This window comes from Neophocaena asiaeorientalis, unplaced genomic scaffold (genome assembly GCF_003031525.2).
Source record: "Neophocaena asiaeorientalis asiaeorientalis breed wild unplaced genomic scaffold, Neophocaena_asiaeorientalis_V1.1 scaffold418, whole genome shotgun sequence".
NCBI lineage: Eukaryota > Metazoa > Chordata > Mammalia > Artiodactyla > Phocoenidae > Neophocaena > Neophocaena asiaeorientalis.
Genome location: NW_020175731.1, coordinates 4,707,772 through 4,734,607, shown reverse-complemented (window position 1 = coordinate 4,734,607; position 26,836 = coordinate 4,707,772). Strand labels below are relative to the sequence as shown.

The 26,836-nt window shown below is 41.8% G+C and overlaps 1 protein-coding gene across 1 annotated transcript in view; it reads right to left on the bottom strand.

Moving 5' to 3' along the window:
• PAH (phenylalanine hydroxylase) overlaps positions 1–8,394 on the bottom strand; it is a 69,327-nt gene extending 60,933 nt beyond the window's left edge. Inside the window, exons 1-2 of the mRNA XM_024732157.1 lie at positions 8,287–8,394; positions 1,199–1,306 (exon numbers count right to left, since the gene is read on the bottom strand). Of these exons, the coding sequence (XP_024587925.1) occupies positions 1,199–1,306; positions 8,287–8,346 (168 nt within the window). The 5' untranslated portion in view covers positions 8,347–8,394. The remainder of the gene's footprint in view (positions 1–1,198; positions 1,307–8,286) is intronic.
• Positions 8,395–26,836: the final 18,442 nt, after the last annotated feature.

Genomic DNA, 26,836 nt, shown 5'->3' with positions numbered 1-26,836 from the left:
GTGGCACATATATACAACGGAATGTTACTCAGCCGTACAAAGAAACGAAACTGAGTTATTTGTAGTGAGGTGGATGGACCTAGAGTCTGTCATACAGAGTGAAGTAAGTCAGAAAGAGAAAAACAAATACCGTATGCTAACACATATATATGGAATCTAAAAAAAAAAAAGAAAAGGTTCTGATGAACCTAGGGGCAGGACAGGAATAAAGATGCAGATGTAGAGAATGGACTTGGGGACACAGGGAGGGGGAAGGGTAAGCTGGGATGAAGTGAGAGAGTGGCATGGACATATATGCACTACCAAATGTAAAACAGATAGCTAGTGGGAAGCAGCCGCATGGCACAGAGAGATCAGCTCAGTGCTTTGAGACCACCTGGTGGGGGGGATAAAGAGGGTGGGAGGGAGGCTCAAGAGGGAGGGGATATGGGGATATACGTATGCATATATCTGATTCACTTTGTTATACAGCAGAAACTAACACAACACTGTAAAGCAATTATACTCTAATAAAGATGTTAAAAGAAAAACAAACAAACAAAAAACTGAGTCTGACACAAAGATGACGCACACAAGGCTCCTTGCCTGAAGAAACTACCCTCGGGGTCAAACAGAAATGTATACGTTTCACAAGGCAAATAAGTGCTGCAGTTAAAAGTTAAAGAGTGCCTCGGGAACACTGAGAGGATAGCACAGGTGTCCTTCTGTATCCACGCAGAAACAGTTCCAGGACCCCATGGCTACCAAAATCCTCAGATGCTCAAGACCCTTATAGAAGATGGTGATAGTGGTACAATGAATGCAGTCTGCCCTCCCTACCAATGGGCTGCACACCTGCGGATTCAGCCAAACCCAGATCGAAATTTTGGTTGAATCCGAGGGATGTAGGACTCGCAAACATGAAGGCTTGACTGTAATTAATTCACGGAAATGTTGATGAAAGAAGAGTGAGTCCAACACTGGCTTCCTGGTGTGCAGCCAGTGATTGCGAATGATCCTAATTATGAAATGGAGAAGCCTGAGCTCAGAGAGAATGAAAGACTTAACTAAGTTCACACAGTTGGGTCATGTATGAGCCTAAGCTGAAAATCAAGTCTTCCAATTCCAGATCCTATGTCCTTTTAGCTACATCAAACTAGAAGATAACACAGAAGTCCGCTATGCCATTATTCAAGGCGGAAATGAATAAAGCACTTACCTCAAATAAACGTAAGACTTTGGCCAGCGCACCAACTTCTTCTTTGAGTGAGAAGATCAGGGATATGGCACCATTTTGATTGGAGTTGTCTTCAATATAGCTTGTTTCCTACAGGATTAAATGCATTTGGGTAAAATGTTTTTCACAGCTCAGCAATTCATCCCTGTGAAGCCTCCAAGGAAGAGGCGAGCATGAACTTCCTCTTCTGGTTAAGTCTTGGAATACAATGAGCTACATATATTCTCTACAGAAGTATATGTGTGGTGGAAAATAAGAAATCAAGGGAAGTAAAATGTTCAGTGGTGCTCTTAGATCAGACTTCAACTTTAGAAAGCTCTAATTGTTCACAAAGGTCACCAGTTACACTACAGATTCACTGCCTTTTTAATGAGCACCTACCAAGTGCTAGGTACAATTAGGGCTCTGAGAGAAACAAAGATGAATGAGAGGATGCCCCATTCATCAGAAGTTCAAATTCTGACTTAGTAGACACATACACAGCAAATGAGATAAATTAAAAAAGATCTTAGAGGTGGTATAATATGGTACAATAATTGTCCCAAGAAAACATTGAGAAATACAGGGTGGAAAATACTAAAAATAGAACACACACAGGCTTTTGAGTCCAAAGACATGGTTTGGAATCCTCTCTCTTCCATTTACCAACCAGAACACTTTGGGATAGCTTAGGCTTCTTAACTTCCTCGTGTGTGAAAGCAGGCTAATCTGTAATCATGACAAGCCCTGTCAAAACAGTATTCAGATGATGAAAAAGATAAAATAGTTTAAATATAATATTAAGAGAAATATGTAAAAATGATGGAAATACTAAGAATACCCACGAATGATTTCTTGGTCTTCGGCAAAGATGTCATGGGAACATTAAACTTGTTCCCAGATGCTGGGGTCTGAGACACCAATTGTTGAAAAAGAGTCACTAAGTACATAAGAGCACATATATAACTTATTGGAAGATGGATGCCTTAAAACAGCAAAGAATGTCAAGGATCTAGCAACTTTCTACATGCATGTGACAGCAGATTAAGGTGGGACTAGGGTTGCCATTCCAGAAAGGGTTTGCCAAAATCTTTTAAAATTTTAAAGTTAAGTGTTAAATTAAGTTTTACAATAATACATAGAGTTCCATGTGTGCTTTCAAATAAACAGCATATACCTAAAACTGGGGGGGAAAAAACCCCATGCAGAACAATTACTCCCTTGTAAGCAAGTTAACGAAATTAGTGGAATGGCTGTTACATCATCTCCATGAGAAGGCTGTGCTGGGCAGGGTCTCAGTGACTTAGCATCATAAGCCCTGTATGAACATGGATGACCCTCAGGATGAAATTCTTTTAATTCAGATTTTCCCAGAACCTTACCTGAAACAGAGGTGCAGAGGAAGAACCAGAATTATCAGCAAGTGTGATTAGAGGAAGCCTTAAATGAACTGCAAAACTGAACTGCTATATATCCTTACATGGACCATGATATTATCTTTCTAAAAATTTTTTTAATCTACCGTACATTAAAAGCCCCTATAATGTCCCAGATATTATAATAAGCACTTGATTTGGATTATCTCATTTATTATTTTTTTTTTTTGCGGTACGCGGGCCTCTCACTGTTGTGGCCTCTCCCGTTGTGGAGCACAGGCTCCGGACGCGCAGGCTCAGCGGCCATGGCTCACGGGCCCAGCCGCTCTGCGGCATGTGGGATCTTCCCGGACCGGGGCACAAACCCGCGTCCCCTGCATCGGCAGGCGGACTCTCAACCACTGCGCCACCAGGGAAGCCCTATCTCATTTAATTTTGATAACAATCTAGAAAGTAGGTTTTACTACTTTTCAAGTGCCCCTTTTATTGATGACAAAATGAAGGTTTAGAGAAGTTAAGTAACTTGTCCAGAGTTGCATGGTTAGCAGTGGAACCCATGCCACTGGATCCCAGCATGCTGTCCATGAATCACAGCTTCCTGCAGGCTCTGCTCTACCTTCTGTTTCTAGTAAACTCTGCCAGAGACACGCAGAGCAGTCTCTGATGTCAGTCTTCTTCCTAGGAGAGGACACTGAGCCCTCAGTTCTTTCCAGTTTCCTTGAAATGACAAAAGATTTCCATTTCTAGTTCACTTGGCAACATTCTCCTCTCCTGTTGGCCTCCAAGAAAGGGAGCATATTTCTGACACAGCTCAATGGATGTCACCTATGACTGGGGCAATTCCGATGTGAACGCACCGTGCTCGAAACTCTGTCATCCACCACTTTCCCAGTCCTGTGTGTGTCCAGCCAATCACCAAGTCCGGTCTGACCTTCTCCAGAAATGATTCTCGGGGTCAGGTTGTTCTTTGGTTCCCACTGCCACCACAGTGATCCAGCTCTTAGTGATCTGTAGTGATTGAGCCCTGCTAGCAGAACTTTGCTCACATCCTTGTTCTACTCAGTATTCTTTAGGGGCTCCCCATGGCCAACAGGATACGAGACCTCTTTGTGATATTCAAAAGTCCCCTTAGTACCCCACCTCCTGAGCTTCACCCACAGGAACCTCCCCTCCAGAAAACTGGTTCCTCCTTGCCCTTTCAACTCCTCATTAGAGTAAATGCACTGCACCCCTCCCTCTCCCCCTTTCAAATACATCATCTTTCCTCAAAAGCCCTCTTGGGTCTCACTTCTCTCAGAAAACCTATGTACTCCTCAGCCAAGGTGAACAATCCCTCCTTGATCTGTTTGTTCCATTTGGCCACTGATACCCACGTGGGACTTGATAACTGACTCAAAGAGGTGGACTTGTCTTAAGAGTTCGTCTAGTTCCACACTCTCATTTTTCATATGGGGAGACTATGGGCCACCTGAGATCATCACACAGGCAGTGGGTGGCAGATTAAGAACTCAGGCTCCTGCTATGGAAAACAGTATGGAGTTTCCTCAAAGAACTAAAAATAGAATTGCCATATGATCCAGCAATCCCACTCCTGGGCATACATCCAGACAAAACTCTAATTCGAAAAGATACACGCACCCCAATGTTCATAGCAGCACTATTTACAACAGCCAAGACATGGAAGCAACCTAAATGCCCATCGACAGATGAATGGATAATGAAGATGTGGTACATATATACAATGGAATATTACTCAGCCATTAAAAAGAATGAAATAATGCCATTTGCAGCAACATGGATGGGAGCTAGAGAGTGTCATATTAAGTGAAGAAATTCAGACAGAGAAAGGAAATATTGTATGATATCGCTTATATGTGGAATCTAAAAAAAAATGAACTTATTTCAGACTCACAGACTTAGAGAATGAACTTATGGTTGCCAGTTAAAGACAAATACCATATGATATCACTTATATGTGGAATCTAAAATATGACATAAATGGACTTCCAAGAAATAGACTCACAGACATAGAGAACAGACTTGTGGTTGCCAAGGGGGAGAGGGGGGTGGGGGAGGGATGGATTGAGAGTTTGGGATCGGCAGATGCAGACTATTATATATGGAACGGATAAACAATGTCTCACTGTGCAGCACAGGGAACTATATTCAGTATCCTGTGATAAACCATAACGGAAAAGAATATGTCTGTATATGTCTGGCTGAATCACCTGGCTATACAGCAGGAACTAGCACAGCATTCTGAATCAACTATACTTCAATAAAATTAATTAATTAACAAAAAAAGAACTCAGGCTCCTAAATGTCATTCATTCTATACAATTCCCTCTGCTATGGACACAATGTCCACATTAAAGGCTCTGTTTCTTGCATAGTAAGGGCTGTACTCTGGTCCAATCACCAGAAGGTTACTCAATACCACTCCTAACAGCCTATACCTTCCCACGTCTGTCCCCTTTCACTTTCGTCATTCTCCCCATATACTTTCTAGATCAGGGTTTCTAAGTGGGTGTTCCTTGGGTCTCCACTCCAAAATTACCTCGTGATTCCTTGTTTGAATGCAGATTCCTGGGCCCCACCCAAACCTACCAAATCAGAATATTTGGTGTAGGATCTTAGAATCTGCATTTTCAAAAGCATCGCAGAGGTCTCTTAACCATGGAAGATTTTGAAACCACTGATAAATATATAGCCTATTTTTTTTAATTATGACTTTTCTCATCTGTGTCTGCAAATTCACATTTACCATAAGGCACTACTCTTTATTGTTATTAATATTGAAAGTAGAGCCGGCCATGACTGAGTACCCACCATGTGCCCGGAGCCATATCTGGTACTTTTTACAGTTAATAAACATCACCATTGGTAGAAACTAGCACTGGCAGAAGAGAAGAGTTTACATATAATAGCTTATTCAGTCCTCACGATTGCCCCATGAGATGGGTGCTGTTATTTTGAAAATGAAGGAATAGACTCAGCGAGACTAAGTGGCTTGTCCAAGGACACTCAGCTAACGAGTGGCAGAGTCTGCATGTGAACCCAGGTCCAACAACTCCAAAATCCTTAATCCACCCCCCAGTGACCCAACTGGGACAATAGCTTCCCTTTTCAAAGCTTGAGGGACTTGAAATGAAAGGAAGCCCATGGAATTTTGTGAAATGGTGTGGCCTTGAGTGGATTCTGATTCCAGCATTGTTATGTGGATCAGCCTGAGATCTTGGACAAACCTCTTCCAGAACATGTTTATAATGGCTCATAATCTCTACTTTATTTGTTTCCAATAGACATATGAGTTGACTTAGAAAGACATGTACACTCAGGACGCACAAAGGTAGAGAAAAGTAGCTCCGAAACTAGAAAAGAAGGAAGAGCAGGGAGCAAAAACTTTACTAGCAACCAAGAAGGAAAGGATTTTGATCACTGAGCAATGCCCTTAACAATAGAAATACATTCTCTTTGGTTGTGTCTAATAAATACATTCTGTTCTCTTTGGAAAAGAGCAGTTTTCACAATTACCAGCAATTTATCTGTAGCAAGGATATTCCAGCGGCACTGACTTTCAATTGTAGTGCTTTTTGGGGTCATGGGAGGAGGTGTGTATTCACATGTGTGATTATACATACACACATCTACAGTGTAAGACACCCAAAAACAAGATGCAGACATCCTGCCTTGGACATACTCTGCCTCTGTATTCCAGAATTTATCTACAGGAGGAAGCAGTGTGGTGGAAGAGTACACAGGGTGTTGGGAGTCACATCTGGGTTTGAAACCTGGCTTTGTGCCATTCAGAGCTGTGATTTCTGAGTTCCCTTAATCTTTTAATCCATCACCCTGTTCTATGTTCTTTACAGCACTTACCTCTACATGAAAGTATATGTTCATTTGGTGAATTTATTTTACTGTCTGTCTCCTCCACAAGAATGTAATTTTCATCACGGCAGAGGTTCTACTGTGCCTGGCTCAGAGTAGGTGCTCAGTAAGTCTTTGCTGAGTGGATGAATGAGCTGAACATCTTTCGCAGGACTGTTGTGCTCGCAGGTGGAGACCAGCCTTATGTCAGGATTACATCTAGTGTGTTCTGTTCATAAATGTGTCTTTTTTGCAGATCGTCAGAGCTGGAAGGAGTCCTGAAGACTATTCTGGTTCAAAATCCGCACCACCACCCCCAATTTTACAGATACCAGACTGAGCCTCTCCAGCCCGATTAGGTGACTTTCCAGTACATAGCTTCAGTAAACCAAACACGAGAGCCCACAACTCCTAATTCCGGGTCTGGCATCTTTCCACTGCAAGGCTCCACCAGCCACTGTGCTTGACCCAGTGTGTGTTCCTTCTGTCAATGTTCTGATGCATTTTGTTGAACAAACAAATCATTTCTGGCTAGACACCCCTGGCACTTTCCTGTGCTCCAGGAAGTGTGCTAAGACCTTTATAGACATTATTTCACTTGATTCTCATACTAACTCTAGAATGTGCATATTTTTATTCCAATGTTTCATATGAATAGACCTGAGGATCTGCAAAGTTAAATCCCTTGCTTTCAACACACGGGTGTTACAGAGCACTCTCTAAACCCTCCTCTTTACCCCCAGTCACCGACAGTGACAATTTGTGGTTCTCCATCTTCTAAGTGCTCTACAAATAAAACTTTAGTCCCCAGAGCTCCCTAACCAGATCGCTGCCCCTAACCTCCCGCCATAGTCACGGGGGCCCCACGGCCAGCAGCACAGAAGCTAAATGATGGCAAAGCTGGCATCTGTTCTGGGATCTGACACCCATGCCGTCCCTCTTCAACACCAAGTTCTGTCTCCCAAGCCCTACGTACCATTTTCAAAGGAAGTCTTTCTTTCAGGACTCAAAAAAAGTTAGTCCAAAGTTCTGCAGTCTCTAGTTATACTAAAACATCAATCATCCTCTCCTGTCCAGGCTCCCTGTTCTCTAGATTGTTCTCACTAATCCTACAGTTGACAGATGCCTTAGACCCACGTTATCTCCCAGGGCTGGGCTTTAAGTCTGAACCCCAGAATCCGAGAGTGTGATCAGTCAATTAAAGAGTATATTCTGCAGTCGTTCACCTCAAGGGAAAGGCAAAAGTTCTAGCGAACGGAATACACCCTGGACATTATCCCTGCCACGTTTAGGGCTCTCTTACATTCCAAGTCCAAGGCTAACTCTTGTGCATTTTCCTCTCTTTTTAATTTTCTTCTTCCTCAGGTCTGAGTAAGTGTGAGACGTCTTCATACCCCATTTTCTCCCAAAGGTGAAAAAAAGCTACAATTTCTCATAATTTTGCCATTTTGATACCTGGCTGAGAACACTTATAAACATCAAAGAAGAGCAGATCTGCGTGGACCCCAACTGCCACTCCAGTTGTCAAGGACCAGTTTACAGAAGATACAGGCAGTGATTTGTCCAAAGACAGGCAACTAGTTGGTGGCAGCTCTGGAAGCCAGCTCCCTGACTCCTCAAGCCGTGCTCTTTCCCTGAAAGCCACACGGGACAGATGTCCTCTCACTGGGAAACATTTGTTGAGCACGTGTTATCTGTCAACTTCCTAGACATTTTCATCATCTTCAAGCGAATTCAGCCTTCCTGGTGAGCTCACGGGAGTAGGAAAACCCAACACTCCTCAGACCTCTTTCCACCGGGGGCCAAACTCCCCTCCCTGCGCAGCTAAGGCCCTCCCTGGCTCACCTGTCCAAAGTCGCTGAGTTTCCTGACCGAGCCTCCGTTCTCCAGGACCACGGCTGACATGCTAGCTCCCGGCGCGTGCGGTCTCCGGAGCTCTGGGGCGTCAGTCGCAGGCGGGTTTGCAAACAGTGCAAACAGCACGTGGTGCTGAGGTTTTTAACCTGGCGTTAGGGAGGAGAGATTCCAAGGTGTCTCCTGCCGCGCTTACCCGCCACAGTCACGCCCCCGGTGGGCGTTGTCCTGACGCGGCGAGCTCCGGGTCACCCCCGCCTGGACCGCTCGGAGGGGAGGGGAGGGTCAGGGGGAGCGGGCCGGGGAGGGTGTGGCTGGTGACGGGAGTACGGACTTGGCTTGCCCGCCTTGCATGGAGGAAGGCCAACAAGAGAACGCAGGGCCACACGTGCCGTGGCGATTAGACAGGTTTGGCACTTCTGGGACTCTCAGAAGCCTGGGCACGGGTTCTCTGCGATTGGTGAAAACCTGTGACAGCCGGATGATAACCTTTATAAGAAACAGAGCCAAGATCGTAACCGAGATGGGGGAGGGGGGATTCCTTTCTATGTTACCACTAAGGAAACTGCCTTTTTTTGTGCTCTGACTTCAGAACCTTACATATAGGTGATGTTGTGAACGCTGGGCACAGTGGCTAAGGAGCAAAGAGAATAATAAGATAAACGACCTGGGTTGAAATGCAGCCATGTGTCCCGGAGCTGTTTACATCACTGCTGGGAGCACCCAGAAGAGGACGCAAGCTCAGTCTTGCCAGGATGTTTTAAGAATGTGGATAAGAGAAAGAATGAGGTGGTGCATTTAGCACTTAATACAGTTCATGCCATATAGTTAAACACTCCATAACTAGAAGGTATTGCTTAAAAGTATGCAACAGCAAATGCTTACTGCGGACCCCTCTGTTGCATGCCAGGTGGTCCTGGGGATACAGCAGTGAATTAAGTGGAGGACCCTGCCTCCTGCTCACACCCGTGCTGCCATTCTGGGAGGGAGACAGAAAACAAACAAGTAAGTTTAGGCAGAGCTAAGCCTTCTGAAGAAAATAAAATAGGGAGATGGGCTAGTAGGCAGGAAAATGTCATTCACCTCAGTTTTTTCAGACCCAGGAACCGAGACGAGGCATTCATTGCCACCAGGCAAAACAAAATATAGAAGAGCACTGCGGAGTCAGAAGTTCTGAAAGGATGTGAAAAAATCAAGGGCATCAAGACCTTGAGTGCCTGCCTAATATTTAGCCAGGAGAGGGCAATGGGCTAAGAGAAAACAAGCCAATAATAGAGGTTGCTAGAAATCCGCCCCCTCCCCTCCCATAATCCTTTGACGGAATGACCAAGCACCTTCCAAAAGAGAAAAAAAATCTCAGACTCAGGATTCAAAACAAACAGATGAACTCCTGATTCCACCACTGATTAACTTTGGTCAAGTCCATGCCTCAGTTTCTTTGTCTTTAAAATGGGGCTTTAAGGGTTGCTGTTTAGGATTCTTTGAGCCTGTATGATGTGCCAGGCTTTCTACTGGCTGCTAAGAAGACAGATATACATTAAGTGTAATTTCTGTCCAAAAGAAGTCCTTGGGTGTGTGATTAATATTCTCTGTGGTAAGTTGGAAGATCAGTGTTTTTGAACATGGAAGGGCAAGACCTTGACTTCCACCCTCAGGAGAATCGGTATCCTTTATCTGACTCCAGTGGTTTTCTAGTGTGGTAGACATGAAATGAAGAGTTTTACCGCACCCTAGGATTGCCTTGCAAACATCACGTCAACCCTTGATGTTGCTGGCATACTAAGGAGAGCAATGAATGTGACGGTGCCTGTTGTATTGCCATATAACAGGCATGCAATGAATGAAAACAGCAGTAACAGCTACTTACTTACATGCACATTGTATGTTAGACACTGCCAAGCTCTCCCCATGCATGATTTCATTTCTTCCCTCATAAACTTGAAATGTGCACCCCTACTTTATAAATAAGGAAACTGAGACACAAAGTTTAGATAAGTAGTTCAAAGTCAAACTACATTTCACCCAATTCCAAGACACTGGCTCATAAATACTCTTCCTTCCCTTTTTAAAATAAGACCAACACTGACTTTTAGGACAACAAAATAATAGCACACCTCTCTTTTCTTTTCACACCTACTAAAAATGGAATTCTTAATTTCCTCTCACATAAAAATGCCCCGGATCTGTGTTGGGAGGAGAGCGCAACTAGTTGTCTGCTACTTCACAGAAAATCACTTAACAGCTTCTTTTAAAAATTATTCTGGCAAAAAGGGAAAATGTATCCATGAAATAAGATAAAAACTCACTTGGGATGAGATTGATGGTGACATGAATTTTGTAGATGATTTTCAAACTATCATTTTAATTGGGATGGAATATAATGTGTTGCTGTTATGAACAAGGGCAGTGCTGAGTCCTAAGAAAATTGATGTAGAAGGGAACATTCAAGAATTCAACCTATAGACCACTGAGATATTGCGAATGGCCAGAAAGGGGTGGGCACCATGTCGCAAGATGTGCAGTTGTGTACCTGGTAAACTTAGGGCTGACCTTCATTGATTTGGAAGTTGAAGATTTCCCAATCACTGCATGTTATCAATCGCTTTTCATTTAACCTCACAGGTAGAGAAGTAAGTTAATCATAACCTCTGAGTTCATGGCCAAAAATCAAAGCTTCCAAGGCTCCTCTCTTGTTTTATTTATTCATTCTCTTTTATCTTCATTCCCCACTCCCATTCCCTTACCCCAGAGGCCACATCCTTAACATGTTTTAATATTTAGCCATGGATTTGTTAAATGCAGGGAAATATTGGAGTGTGTATGTATTTTTCATGGATATGAGTGATGTCGTAGTATAGATTTACTATGGTATATACATGTACTATAGATTTCATGGTTTCTAACTTTTTCTTTCAGCTATGTTCTTAGGATGTAGCCATGCTGCTGAATGTACTGGTTCTCTGTACTTTTAACTGGAGTAGAGCATTCCACTGTGTGTATCCACCACATTTGATTTCTCCATTCCCCAGTGATGGACACTTAGGCTATCTCTAATTTTCCACCACCCCAAACAATACTGCAGGAAGCTTCCTCATCCTTGTCCACTTATATACCTGTGTGAGAATTTTTCTGGGATAGAAGGGTAGGTTCCTGAATCATGGGGAACGTGCGTTCGTAATTTCACAAAGTGCTGCCAGACTGCCCCTTTGAACAGCTTGTACTCAGTCCACACTCCCACAAGTAGGGCAAAAGAGTTCCTGTTGCTGGGTATCCTCAGTATTTGGCTTTTTCCAAGTGTCTGATTCTTTGCCAGTCTACTCAGTGTGAAAAGGTATGTTCTTGCTGTTTTTAATTTGCATCCCTCCTCTAACGAATGAGTTTGAGTATCTCTTTCTACACCATGCTACATAAGATTTCCCATACTTTCAATAGTTCATTATCAAATACTTTGCCTATTTTTCTGCTGGGTTTCCTGGTTTTTGTCTTGATTTGCAGGAATAATTTGTATGGTCTAGATATTACCCTCGTGCCTTTCTCAAGTCACAAAGATATCATCTCCCAATCTATCACTCTCAGTTAACTGTCAGCTGATGTCTTTCCTTGAGAAAAAATATAATTCAGATGTAATAAAAATCCATCTTAAAATAATGCTGTGGTTTGTGCTATTGGGGTCTTTTTGAAGAAGTCCTTCCTCATTCCTAAGTTGCTAAGATATTCTCTTCTTCCTTCTGTCATCCTTAGAGTTTTCTCTTTCACATTCAGATCTTTAATCTTTCTGTATCTCTTGTATATGGGATATGGTAATCACCCAGTTGTTTTTTCTTCTCCCTCCATATCATGAGTCAGTTTTTCAATAACATGGGCAAAGACTTTTCCCCAATTTTTAGGTCAGAATTTTCTGAGTTGAGATGAAATTGCCATTTATACCTGAGTCTTCCTCTAAAGCTTAATTTTATTCCATTGGCTTATTGCATTATGTCTCCTCTTGCGTCCATATCATACTGCATTTAGATATTACAATATGGTTTGGTAGTATATCTTAATATCTGGTTGTCAAGTCTCCCTTCTTGACTGTATTTTTTCCCAAAGTTTATTTGTCTATTAATGCACACTTATTCTTCCATATTTCAGCTGAGACATTAATTGCTTTAACTCTGAATGTATTGGCTAATCTAGGGACACTTGTGTTAAACAGGAGTAGTCAAGAGTAGACATACATGCTAGGTCCCAATTTGTTATGAATGCAACCAAAGTTTCTCCATCAATATTATGCTAAATGTATGTTTTTGATGTTGTAACTATCATCAGATTTATGAAACCCTCTCTTCCCCCTGTGTGCTGAGGCTTATTTTTATCATAAAGCAATGAATTTAGCAAATATTTTTTCTGCATCTACTGAGAAAATTATGTGACGTATTCCTTTTAGTCTATTAATGTGATGAATCACATTGGTAGACTTTTTTAGATGTTAAACTCTTCTTACAAACTAGGATAAACCTTCCTTAATTATGATATATTAATTTTTATTACACTATTAGATATGGTTATCTTATGTTTTATGTAAGATTTTCCCATCTCTGTTTATTAGTGAAATGGAACTGCAGTTTTATTACTTGTACCATCATCATCCTATTTTGACATCAAGATTACAGTAGCCCTACAGGAGGACTTGTAAACTTTCCCTGTTGTTATAATTTCTGGAACAACCTATAAGATAGAAATTATTTGTTTCGTGAAGATTTGGTAGGGTAGGACCTCTTGTAAATATACTGGACCTGAAAGTTTGGGAGGCAGGAAAAGTAATAGATTATAGTTCAACTTATTTAACTATTATTGGCATATTTATGTTTTCTGTTTCTTCTCATTTTATATTTTTTTCAGAAATTAATTCAGTCTGCAAGGTCTCAACAAAACTAACATATTATTGTTCAAAACATTCTTTTCTTATTTGGTGAAGTTCTATTGTGTCTACATTTATTTTTCCTGTTTCATTTTGTATTTTGTTTATTTGAATCTTCTCCTTATCCTGCCAGATGTTTGTCCAGTGTGAGTCAGCATTACATAAGACTGCTCCTCTTTATTTTTTGTGTTGTCATTTATTTCATTGTTTCTCCCCACTTTTCTTTATTATGCCTTTGTTTGAGCTTGTTTTGTTGTTCTTTTCCCAACTTCTTGAGTTGAACACGTATTTGTTTTCAATCTTCTTTTTTTCCTGATAAATGCATTTAAAATGAAATGTTTCTAAGTACTGCTTTGGTTGTGTCTCATTAATTTGATACAGTCAGTGTTTTTTACTATTGTTTGGTTCTAAATTTTGAATATAATTTTCTCAATAATCCAAGGGTTATTAGTAATCTACTATTTTATTCAAGGTACTTGACATATTTTTAACTTTCATTTTTTAAGTTTTAACTGAATTACATCATGGTTAAAGAGCCCAGTCTTTATGATTATGATTTTTTGGAGTTTATTGAAGCTTTCTTGGTGGCCAAGCACATGTGGTCAATTTTTGTAAATGTTCGGGCATGCTAGCAAAGAATAGGTATTCTTTATTTCTCGGATATAGGTAGATAGATAGATATAGATATTTTAACATACTCATTTCAGAAGTTAATAAATCAGACAAAAATGATGTAGAACACAAATACATTCAAACGTTTACACATAGATTATAAGTATGTATGTATACATACATATCTTGTGCTTTAATCTAATCTGATAATTTCATCTTTTTATTAGAAAGTTTAACCCATTTGCATTTATTATAACAACTTTTATGGTAAGACCTACTTCTGCTATTTTATTTCATATTTTCTATTTCCTGCACTTTTTATTTCATTTCCTCCTTTTAAACCTTTCTAACCTTTCTATAGAAGAATAGATCAAATTTTCTTCTTATGATTAAGAAGTTATCCTTTCTATTCGTTTTTCTTTGCTGATTGTTATGACCTGAAACATTTGTGTCCCCCCAAAATTTATATGTTGAAGCTTAATCCTCAATGTGATGGTATTTGGAACTGAAGACTTTGGGAGATAATTAGGTCATAAAGGTAGAGCCCTCATGAGTGGGATTAGTGCCCTTATAAGAAAAGACATGAGAGAGTTTGTTTCTTCTCTCTCTGTTCTTCACTATGTGTAATATAATGAGAAGATGGCTATCTGAAAACCAGGAAGGGGGCTCTCACCAAACAGTAGATCTGCCGACAGCTTGATCTTGGACTTCCCAGCCTCCAAAACAGTAAGGAAAAAAAAAATTTGCTGTTTTATCCACCCAGTCTATGTATGGTATATTTATTATAGCAGACCAAAACTGACTAAGATACTGGTCTTAGAGATACTTATCTTAACAGAGATACTTATCTCTGTTATTTATTTTTTCCATTGGGATATGATTTTTAATTTCATTTTTTGTGTTTGAAGAGTTAAACACTCATGTGGATCAAAAATCCAAAAGTAAAAGCATAAATAGTGAAAATTCTGTCACACTCCCATATCCTTCAGGCACCTGATTCTCTTCCCCAAAGACAGCCAATGTTATTATTTTCTTCCAGAGACTTTTAAGCAAATATGTGTTTGTATTTGTGTGTGTACGTGTATTCTTTCTCCTCCTTTCAAATAGTAGCACAATATACATGGTATCTTGTCATTTTGAAATTTTAACTTAATAATATGTCTTGAAATTACCCTGTTTACTACGTATACCTTCCTCATTCTTTTTTAATAGCTCCATTGTACTTCTTTCTATGAATTATCATAATTTAATTGGTACTCTGTTAATTAACATTATTGTAGTTTCCAATCTTTTGCCATTACAAATAATGCTGTGGTGAATAACTTTGTATATGCATCATTTTACACATAAGTTAGAATATGTCTGTATGAAAAAAAGACCCTAGGTAGAATTTCTGGGTCAAAGGAGTGGGACATTTATCATTTCAATAGATATTAAAAATTATTAATTATCCTCCAGAGGGTGACCATATAATTTATCATCCAAACTGGAATTTTTTGATAGTGAAAGGAGTGCTAGTGATAATTACACCGACACAGCAGATATAAATTGGAACTATCCCAGGCAAATCATTATGTGTAGTTTCCCAATCCATATGGGTTCGACCAATTTATACACTACCAGAAAAATGTGAGAGTGTCTATTTCCTATAATTTTCCAACCTAATATGAGGTTGCTTACCTCAGTATTGACAAATCTTGACAAGTAGGTTCAGATACACAGAAAGATCAGACATCACTTGAGTAAATCAAATAAATCAGCTGAGTCAGGATTCACAGCAAAAAGGTTATCAACATTATCTAGGGAGAAGCAGGGCTATAGCCCTCACAAGTGAGTACACACACATGGATGGTAATATCTGAGTGAATGAGAGACATATCAGACTTCATGGAAGCTTGGCACTCACCTTCACACCAACCTGATGACCATGAGACTAAAACACGTCTGGACAGAGCCTTGCCTGGATCAAACAGAACTCATTGAATGACAAAATATTGATAATTACTGAAGCTAGGTGATAGGTAATTATTTTATTATCTCACTTTTATTGTATTTTTTGTCAATTTCCATAATAAAAACTTTTAAAAAGAGAAAAAAAAAACAGAACTCATTAACCTCATCCATACATTGCATAAGCTTATGAAAACGCTACAGCACAAAACCTAGAACCAACTTCCCACTTATCAATCTCTTCACGCTAATATAAACCACTTAAGCCAAGAATATTTATGAATTTATTGCTGTGGGAGCAGAACAAATGTTAGATACCCAGACATGTGGCCTTTAGGCCAGCCATGAGGCCTCTTCTGCACTTAACAAATTTTAAAATCCTTGACAATCTGGAGGAAAAAGAAACTCATTATGGTTTTAATTAGAATATCTTTTATTTTGAGCAAGGTTTCTATTTACTTTTCTGTGAACTATTTATACCTTGAGTTATACCCCTGCGCCTTACATTTTAAATCATCAGGCAGCAGAGGCTTGGGCTTTATCCCAAAACCTGTTCTCCACGGAAGCATCTATAGTTATAATCTGGTACTGTTGTTCTCTGGCACACACACACAAAAGATGTCCAAATTATGATTATTTCTTTAATGGGGAGTTTTGTATTTAGCATGAAGATTTCCCATTGGGGGATTTTAAACATGGTTCTGTGGTCTGGGTGATAGCTTCTGACTTAGAGAGGTTCAGCCCACAATAAATTGTCTCTTTGGGGTCATCTCACCACGCAGTCAAGTTCAAGTAAAACATACCCTTGTCCTGCCAATGGTGGAGTCTAGCTTGCTCTCACTGTGGCCATCCATCCATGTTCAATATTCAAATAAGCTACAGAGTTTCTTGCCTTTATACATGAGTTAGGCATAGTCCCTACATGCCCCAAATTCCAGAGAACAAAGGCCAAGCTCTCTGTTAGGTTCTTTTTAACCACCCTAACTTGGTATAAGGTGAAGAGGAAAGATGTCTGGAAAGAAAGGAGAAATGTGACAGCACACTTACCAATGGAAAGAAGAAGTTTCACAGCACACTAACAAATCTCTCTCTAATGAAATTCTCTATTCCGATCGTTTGTGTTGGTCTCTTAGACTCCTCTTACAAATCCTTAAAGTGAGTGATGAGTTGAAGGTTACAAAATGGGCCTCACCATCTCTTAGAGTTTCCCGTAAGAGTCTCAGACTCCAAAGCAACAACCACAAAACAATGACATTTAACATACCATTAGAGTAGCAGCAGAGCCTATGGGTCTCAAACAAATTCAGATGTTCCTTCAAGTGTGTAACTAGGGCCATGCATTTATGTAGAATTTTGAAAAGTGGAACGTTGGGAGGTAATTTCCCCGGCATTTCTACATGTCTTGGACTACCTTTCCAAGGGTATTTGCACAACAAACAGACTTGGAAGTGGGAGATAGTATCTCCCTCTGGGTCAAAGGGCAGATTTGTTTCCCGATCAGCATAATAGATAGAGAACCTCTCCATCCCTGAATAAATTCTATCATAATAAAATCTTTCTCCTCTCCCCAGAGAAGATTTCTGTTGTTCCAGGGTAAAGAGAATGCCTCTCTTTGGAGAGGAGGATGGGAAAGTTGCCATCAACCCTTAAATAAGACCAGAGTTTCCTAAGCTCAGTATTCCTCAGCTGTGACACAGATCCAGTGTGTGCTCAGCACCCACCCAGATTCACTCTGCTTTGACGCCCATGGACTTGAGGGACAAGGGGAGCCAATGTAAACCTGAAACATGTTGCCTATTTTGCTCCGAGCAATTTACTGCCTAAATTCATTTGGGCTTGTTGTTTCCTTACTGGCCAATTTCTGGAAGTTTGGCATGGTCTAGTAGTTACACTGATATTTGGGAACTGCTCAACCCACTTGATGCAGAAGAAACAAAGACGTGGCATATGTGGCGAGCTGCCCCATTTTTTTTTCCTTCTTTCTCAGGAAATAGAAGCTCTGAATGTTAGCTAGCCAGGCCCAAGTCCTCCCAGACCAAAAGCATTTCCCAGGCTTCCTTGCAGCTAGATGTAATTACAGGTCTAACATTTGACCAAGGAAATGCAAAGAGAAGTGGTCTGTGCCACATCTAAGAATTGTTCCTAAAGGAAGCTGCCCTTCTCCTTCTATTTCCTCCTTTTTGTGGGTCAGAATGTAGAAATGCTGACTGGAGTTCGAGGAGCCATATTGGATTATGAGGTAAAAGTAGGAATAGGAGCCATGCGTTTCAGAGCAAAAATAGAGAAGGATCAAGATAGAAGGAGCCTGGTTCTTGAAGCCATGGACCATCACTCCAGCAGCCTTGGACTGCTGACTTAGACATTGACATAAGAGAAAAATTAACTTCTATTTCTATTTTGTTTATACCCATGTATAATTTTGAAATTTCTGCCACTCACAACCGAATCTACTTCCAGCAATAGAAGAGACGTGGGGATGTTCTTTAAGATGGATTTATCTGTCCAAGCACTACTCCTTCCTTATCAGAATTTAAAGAACAATGCAATGTCTCACTGGAAAAATGTAGGAATCCCACCCTTCCATCCCGCACCCTGCACAGGCAGCTGGCTGTGAGCTTCCTCAGAACCTCACTTCTATGGTCTGCTTCTTTTTAGTCTAACTTTTCCCACACAGACAACCCAGAAATCTGAAGATTGCTATCAGTCAATGCCCACACAAACTAACAACTAATGTATGAAGAAGTTTTCATCAAAATAAAAATGAAGGCAGGCTATTCTAGGAATTCTCAGCAGAACTTAGACATTTCCTTGGGGTATAATAAAATCAGTTGGTAAACCAAATGCACTTGATCAAATTTATTAAATGTACATATATAAAATCTTAAGACTCTGGAGCCATTACTTTAGCATCCTTCTTGGCGATCAGATTGAAGTCACTGTGTTGTCATTCATACACATTCATTAAATAAATATTTGCTGAGTATATTCTATATGATGGTCACTGTTCTAGACAGTGATGAGCAGGACATTCCATGCTCTCAATGATTTCACATTCTATTAGGGGACATGACCAGTAAACAGGAAAAGAACAACAACAAAAAAAAAACCAAGATACACTCACTACTGATATGGCCAAGAAGAGATCAAGTCTTAAAAAGAGGTATTATAAAAGAGATAAACTGTTTTGAAGAGGCTGATTTAAGTCGGATGCACAAGGAAGACCTATTCAACAAGGTAATATTTGAAATGAGAACCGAATTATGAGACGGCACCACTCCAGATGCAAAGATATGAGGGGAGAAGGGTCCCACTGGAGGAAACATCTGCACAAAATCTCTAATACAATGAACAGGGGAATATTTTGAGGAACAGACAGAGGCCAGTTGTGGCTGAAGTAGAGAGGGAAGGGGAGAGAGGGAAGAGCTGAGTCTGGAGAGGTGGGCAGGACCAGTTCCTGTATTTATAACCAGTGGTGCACTAAAGCCAGTTGTGAGAGAGCTGATTCTTCAGTTCTGTGAGCCTGTTGCTAAACACATCCCTGATTATAAACTAAATCATATCAACTTAAAATTAAATAAATTACATTTAAGACAAAGGTTATAAATCCTCAAGATTTAATTATTTCATAATTACTTTACTCAATTTTATCCTCCATGCTCTTAAGGTTATTTACGCCCATTTTATCTGGGTGGTAGAAATACTACATAATAATATGCTACCACACCTCTCTTCTCAACATCATACGTACATTGATAGCTTGAAATCTGCCAAAGTGGGAATGTTTACTCATGGAAATCAGCAAACACTACAAGTCAGGGGTGAAGTCAGTGGGTTGTTAAACATTTACCACCATCCCACCAACAATTGTGACAGCAGCAAAGCCACAAGTAGGACTGGACCGACGTCAGATGCCTCAGAGGCAGGACAGCAATGTCAGTCAGGGATTGAAGACACGTTGGGGCAGAGTGGGCTCAGCTACTGGTCAGTAGAGCTATGGCATCAAATCCAAGCAGATAAGGGTAAGATTCGGTTTAAGAATAATCCAAGGTCAAAGCCAGGGGAAGCTGCCACAATAGTGGGGCTTGGCAAGGGCTGGTGCTCAGCTGGTCAACGCAAGTACTGCCTCTTCCAAAAAGCACTTCCTCCAGGTGGGAGCCATCACCCCTCCTTGACTCAGCTAGCATCTTGACTTTTCTTCTGTAACTAAACACATAAATTCTCTCGTTGTCTTGTTTTCACTATTCTGTCTCCTCCTTCTAGATTAAGAACTTTCAGACTAGAGACCAAATCTTAGTCTTTCTAAATTCCAGGACTAAGCACGGTGTCTGGTGCATAATACTGAGTACTCAATTCATATTAGTTTAATCAGAAACATAGAAAAATATGTACAAAAATGTTCAGGTCAGAAAACTTTGCGGGGGGGGGGGGGGGGGTAGTGAAAACTTCATCAACAGGGGAAATAATCAAATTACATTTCATTCACATAGTAGCCATACAAATTATTCTTTAAATCATAAACATTTATCATACTTAAAATGCACACAATTCAACCCATGACAAATAAAAGTAAAATATAAAGTTTTGTATTCCCCATTGTGTAAATATGCCAGGAAGAATACAAAAACAACAAAAAAGAATGAGAAAGAGGCGTTTTCTTTAGACTGTGGGATTGGGAGAGAGGTTTTTTTTGTTGTCTTTGTTGTTATCTCTTCCATTTAAATGTCTATGAGGAAGGAAATTTGCAAAGAAAGAAGGTAGCTTGCCTAGAAAACTTGCCCAAAGCCATGTTGGATTTCTAATTAGACGTAAATGAGCTATCCTTCAGCTTTATTCTTTCCATCTCATCCTCTCCGGAAAGAGAAAGGGACAAATATTTATTCTGCATTTAAATATTTATTCAGTATCAGGCATATTGCAAATGTTGTCTTACTTAATTCATTCTATTGTATAAGCCAGTGAGAGAGATTTTGAATATTCCCGTTGTATGGATGAGGAATCTGAGATATTGTGGTCTTGTAGGAGAGGAGGCAAAAGACCTGGGGTGGTGATGTTAGTCTTGAGAAAAATACTCGTCATCCTTTCCTGTTTACTCTTGAGTGACAGAAGAGCTCTCTGTGGAAGGTGAGGGTGGTATAAACACCCCTGTCCACTCAGAGACCCCTCTTCTCTGTAGAGCCTTGGTAGGTTTGACCATTTGAAAGCTAGGGTCTTGGTGGCTGCTGTCATTATTCATTGAGTGATAAATTTGGGAAACACATCTACTGAGGCCCACAGCCTACCAGACCAATGGGATGCTCAGTTTCTTGGTAAAACACATGCATGATCTTAGACATAGATTCTTTTTTTAATTCTTCTGCATCTGTCTCACCAGGGGGAAGCTGGCTGAACTCTAAGGTTGAGGAGACACGTGGGGGACTAGAAGTGAGTGAGATTCATCCATACAACCTAAAAATATATGTTAAGCTCTTGCTGCAATACTGGCACTGTTTTAGATTCAAGGATGTAACTGCCTCCCTGAGTTTCTGTTCTTTTTAGGATGTGGACCTTAATAAAATTACAGGAATAAATTCAAATTTACAGCTGTAAGAGAGGACATGAAGGAGATGTACATGATACTGAAAGAGCCTTTCCCCAGGAGGTTTTCTTGATCTCAGAATATGAAGTAGAACATACCTAGATGAAAGAGGAAGGGAGGAACCTGGAACTGTCTGGAAATTTCCACGCAGAAGGAGCAGCATATGCAAAAGTATGTGGTGGAAACAGTGGAGAACATGGTTGAAGATGCAGCTGGAGAGCTAGAGAAAGCCAGACCATGCAGAGCCTTGTAGACCATTTTAAGATTTTTTTTTTTTTTAATCTTTAGGCCGAAAGAGTTGAAAAGCCATTGAAGTATGTAATGAGAGGGTGTTCCTCTGAGATTTGCATTATCACGAGATCACTCTGGCTGAAGTGTGGAGAGTGGAGGTGGGGTTGGGGGCAGGGCAAGAGCAGTTAAGACGTGATTACATTTGTCCTGGTGAGAAATGGCCATGATTCCTTGGACTAGAACGGTACTGATGGTAGAGACGAAGAAAGCAGGATGCATTTGAGAAAGACTTAGAAGGTATCCATTTAGATATGGTGGGTGAGGGTGAAAAACAAGTCAAAGATGATTCCTAGGCTGCTGAGTCCATGGGGAGGGTGCCATTCGCAGAGATGGCTCCATGTTTGCTCTGGACAGACCAGAGAGATCCATTGAGTTGGGCTCTCCAGGCTAACCATTGAGAAGATGCCTGTGGAACTGAAACTCATTGGGATATTAAGTTAAAGGTGGAGAACCTAGACCTCCCTTTAGGTGTGGTGTTTCTAAAAACAAGTTTTCTATTTTGTATTTTATTTTTTGATTTAGAGAGTATTTTCACATACATTATCTGTAAGATACAAATTATTCTTTCCATTTTGAAAATGAGGAAAAAATTAAGTGATTTGTCCAAAGTCACACAGGCTATCTTGAGTCCAAATTCCATGCTCTTGTTCCTTAACTTCAGCCATTCAATCATTCATTCATTCATTCAATATGTGTCTACCATTTACTCACAGGCACTGGAGGCAGATTTATTATGGAGCTTATGAAGCTAAAGCATTAGGGTCCTGCACGTACATAGACTCCTTCACGGCTCCTGGAGGGACTCTAGCAATGGTTCATATATAGACATATATTTCTGTAAAATTTTCCAAAGAGAGTTAAACCACAATCAGGTAAGACTGCTGTCTCTTTCCACTCTGATGTCCTCTTCATCACACTTTTCATGCCCAGTGGCCCAGACATCATTGAGATCAAGCTAAGGAGAAGTTAAGATGAAGTTACATTTATTGAATAGTTTGCATTTAGTGGATGCATTTATGTCATCTGCGGTCATTTTCATGGATAGCTCTCGCTGCTTGTCTACCTGTAAGAAGTGTTTCAGGAACACGCCTACTGTTCACTGCCCTGGGTCACTGAGTCTTAAGGTTCGAGGCCAGAAGCCTTGAGAGTGTGGTCTAAGTGTCCAGTTTTCTTCAGCCCCTGGTCAAAACAGTTTCCTTTCCGGAGATCTAATGCACAACAAAGTGACTATAGTTAACGATACTGTATCGTATACGTGGAATTTACTAAGCAGGTGGATCTTATGTGTGCTCACCACACGCACGTGTGCACGCACACACACACACACACACAGAGGAAAGAAGAAAAAGAAAATGGTAATTATGTGAGGTGATAAGTATGTTAATTAACTTGATTGTGGCGATATGAACAGCAAAACATCAAGTTGTACACCTTAAATATATGCAATTTTAATTTGTCAATTAGTTATACCTCAATAAAGTTGGGAGAAATATCATATGCTTGGGCAACTCCCCCTAACCCCCCAATTTAAAAAAAAAATCGAATTTCTTTCCTTGTTAGGAATATACTTGATAATAAAGCATGAGGATGAGAAGGAATCGATGGAAAGTTAAGATTTCCAAGGTGGAGCTTCTCTGAGTGCAGACAACACCCAAGATATAGCCTCGAAAGAGCATAGCCAAAGAGGAGTGGAGGTTAAGTTTGTTGGAGTCTCAAAAGTCGAGGAAACGAGAGGCTCTGTGCTCGGTATGTTGTTCCAACGGCCCTTTTCTTCCCACTGAAAATTTTTGCCAATTCTTCAGGGCCAGCTAAAGTTGGGAGAAATATCATATGCTTGGGCAACTCCCCCTAAACCCCCAATTTAAAAAAAAAAATCGAATTTCTTTCCTTGTTAGGAATATACTTGATAATAAAGCATGAGGATGAGAAGGAATCGATGGAAAGTTAAGATTTCCAAGGTGGAGCTTCTCTGAGTGCAGACAACACCCAAGATATAGCCTCGAAAGAGCATAGCCAAAGAGGAGTGGAGGTTAAGTTTGTTGGAGTCTCAAAAGTCGAGGAAACGAGAGGCTCTGTGCTCGGTATGTTGTTCCAACGGCCCTTTTCTTCCCACTGAAAATTTTTGCCAATTCTTCAGGGCCAGCATCAAAGACCATCCCTTAATAACTTACCAGTCCTCTCTACCCCCTTCAGAAGTCAGCAGGACACCACTTAACCCAAAGAAAGTATATTCATGGGACTAGTGTAACTTCTTTATCAGAAGAGATTAATTCTTCATAGCTCTGAATAATGGAGACTGTGTCTTATCACCTGAAATGCCTCTAGAGTACTAGTTCTCCATCTTCAGTGTACGAAAGGACTACTCCATAGCTTGTTAAAAAGGCCAACTGGCCAGATTATGACTTGGTGGGTCTGGGCTGAAGCTTCATAATCTGAACATTAACAGCACGTCATGCATTTCTAATGTAGGTATTGTGTGGACGTGATACACACAGCACGGTGCTCTGTGCTTGAACTGAATTGTATGGGAGAGAACTAGTAAAATCAACTTGCAATGAATGGAATTACAAGATTTTCACGCAGTCCTCGCTGCAGTTCAAGAAATAACCGGCAGGTGGAGAGAGACTCACACAACCCACCTAGGAGGACTTGGAGCTTCCATGGCCGCCAAATCCCAAACCAAAAACTGCCCAGGCAGTCAAAGGGAATCCTGTGACCCAAGCAAAGCCGCCTTTAGCCAGAGTGGTGAGTTTCTTCTCTTTGCATGTGAATCCTGATGAGCCAATGGCCCATCTCTTACTCTGGCCCCCAGGGCTGAAGTTATGCTGACCCCATAATGCAGCCTCTGGCCCCTAGGAGCCATAATCCTGGCACGAGCAAGGACTGGTCTCCGTCATGAAGTGGTATGAGGTCATGTGCCTTCTGAAGGTCCTTGCAGTAAAGATCAGCAAAAGATGTTTGTCTGCTCAAAGAGGGAAGCTGTTGCCAATAGAGGGTCATGAGGTCGTGCCTGTATTGTCTGTGTAGTCAGAGCTGAAGGGGAAGCATTTTACTCAGTCCCCTTATTTTTTAGATGGAGAATTGTCTAGGAGAGAGTAAGCCATTTGCCCAAGGGCATAGAGATAGAAAGTTCCAGAACCTGGAGTCTGTCTGACTTCAAGTGGCTTGCCTTTTCACTGCACTTGATACTACAGGTGTTAACGGGTGTGTGCGTGTGTGTGTTTACTTCATTCGTGTCTGCTCATGAATTATTGTCATACAGGAGAAGCTGGGGGTGACCATCTGGTTGGGGAAGAGGGGTTGGATGCGTTTGCATCAACAAGTCCACTTTTTACTTAGATCGTGTATTTACTTGGGGGGGTAACCTGGAGGATGAGGGAGGGCGAGAGTACACACTAACAGCATGAGGGGAGAGGGCAGAGGGCTCTCCATTGTTTTTAAACTGTGTTTTAATGGACCTTCTTGTCTTATACTCCTCCTTTTCTGTCTACTAAACTAGAAGCTGACTGAAGGCAGATTGTCTTATTTATCTCTGATTACATTCAATAGTTATTTGACGAATCGGTGAGCATGTCAACCTTGATCATTTGGGGATCAAAGCAATATTTTCTAACATCTGAGATGAATAGCACATACCTCCTGTGATGTATTTCAGTATGCTTATGTTTACTTGAGAAATGCATATACAGTGTTCACTCGGTGCCCAGCACGGTTCTCAGCATTTTACAAATATTAACTCATTTAATTTTGTTTTTGTTGCTGTTTATTTAAGGTTCCACGACAACGAATAACCATGTATCAGAAATTACCCTCTTCCTCTCCCTCCACCTCCTACCCCAAAAGACTCTGCAAATGCTAGGTCTAGGGAAGGGGGAGCGGGGAGGAAAGAGTTCAACTGCCCCACTTTGGGGGCCCACAGTTACCCAAGTAGACCCTGGGCCCTGGCAGCGGCCTCTTTCTTGCTAACCTGGTACGGGCAAACTTTCCCCTTGGCCGGCTGGGGCCAGCGTCCAGGTCTGCACCGAGGTGCAGACAGCTCGCAGCCGCTGGCTGATTTATAGGCCAGAGCATTCCCAGGCCGCGCCGCAAGGAGTCGGGCTGAGCTCGGACTTTGGGGAGGTGATGATGGACACAGGACACGTGGCCACACAATGGGGACACACGACTGACCTCAGTCACTTCGGCAAACTGCCCCTGTTTTCAGGAGGCGGCAGGAGCGTTTCAGGAGCTCCAGCTCTAGGGCCCCGGGCGGCGCCTGCGCTCCTCTCCCCAGCAGGCAGCGCCCCTCGCCCGCCCCGGTGAGCGCAGAGGGCGCCCAAGGGCCTGCTGGGCCCCCGGAGCTCTCAGAGGCCTCTGACCCTCAGCCCCAAAGTCCTTCCCTCAGCATGCGAGCCTTGGTGCGTTCCATATTTTGTAAAGAAAGGCACACGAACCATCTCCGATTGGGGGCTGAGACTGGCCAGGGCGCGCTGGGACTGAACTTTCCCGGCTGGTCAGATAGGGACAACCCGGGTATTTTGCGATGTCACCAGGCGGCCGGGCAGGGCCTGGGTGACAGAGGAAGGGTCAAAAGGGGGTGGAGTGGGCGTGTTGTGTGTGTGGCAGGAGGTGGGGGGCTGTGAGGAGAGGGAATCAGGGGAGTGAATAGGGGGTTGGGGACGCCTGCATTTGAGAAGAAGCAATCGAGATACGGAAAAAATAAACGGATTTTTTTTTCTTCCCTGCTATATGCAAACTGTCACTTCGGGTTAGACTGAGCCTTTATCTGGCTCATTAGCATGAGCTGTGGCTAACGCGCTTAAACCCTCTAATTATTTATCATGCCGTCACGGAGCGGGTCGTCAGCCCGGGGCGCATCGCCACCCCGGGGCGCACTTGCGGGGACCCGGGGCGCAGCGCTCAGTCTGGCTGTGCGCTACCGGGAAAGACCTCCCCGCCAGGGCCCCGCGGGGCGCTGCCCCACGAGACAGCTTTGCAGAGTTGTTGGGGTGTATCAGAAGTGCCCTCTCCCCAAAACTCACCCGCGGGGAGCTGATGCGGCACTCACCTCTCGTCTACACTCGCGCCCGATCTTCTCTATTGCCACCCGAAGCTGGAGCGACGGGGAACAGGATTTTTGCAAAACTGGAAGGCAAACTAGGAGCTGGGTGGTGTGTTGGGTGCACTCTTTAGAAGGACCTCGGGGAGAGCCCAAAGGCTTTAGGAGTCCTCCT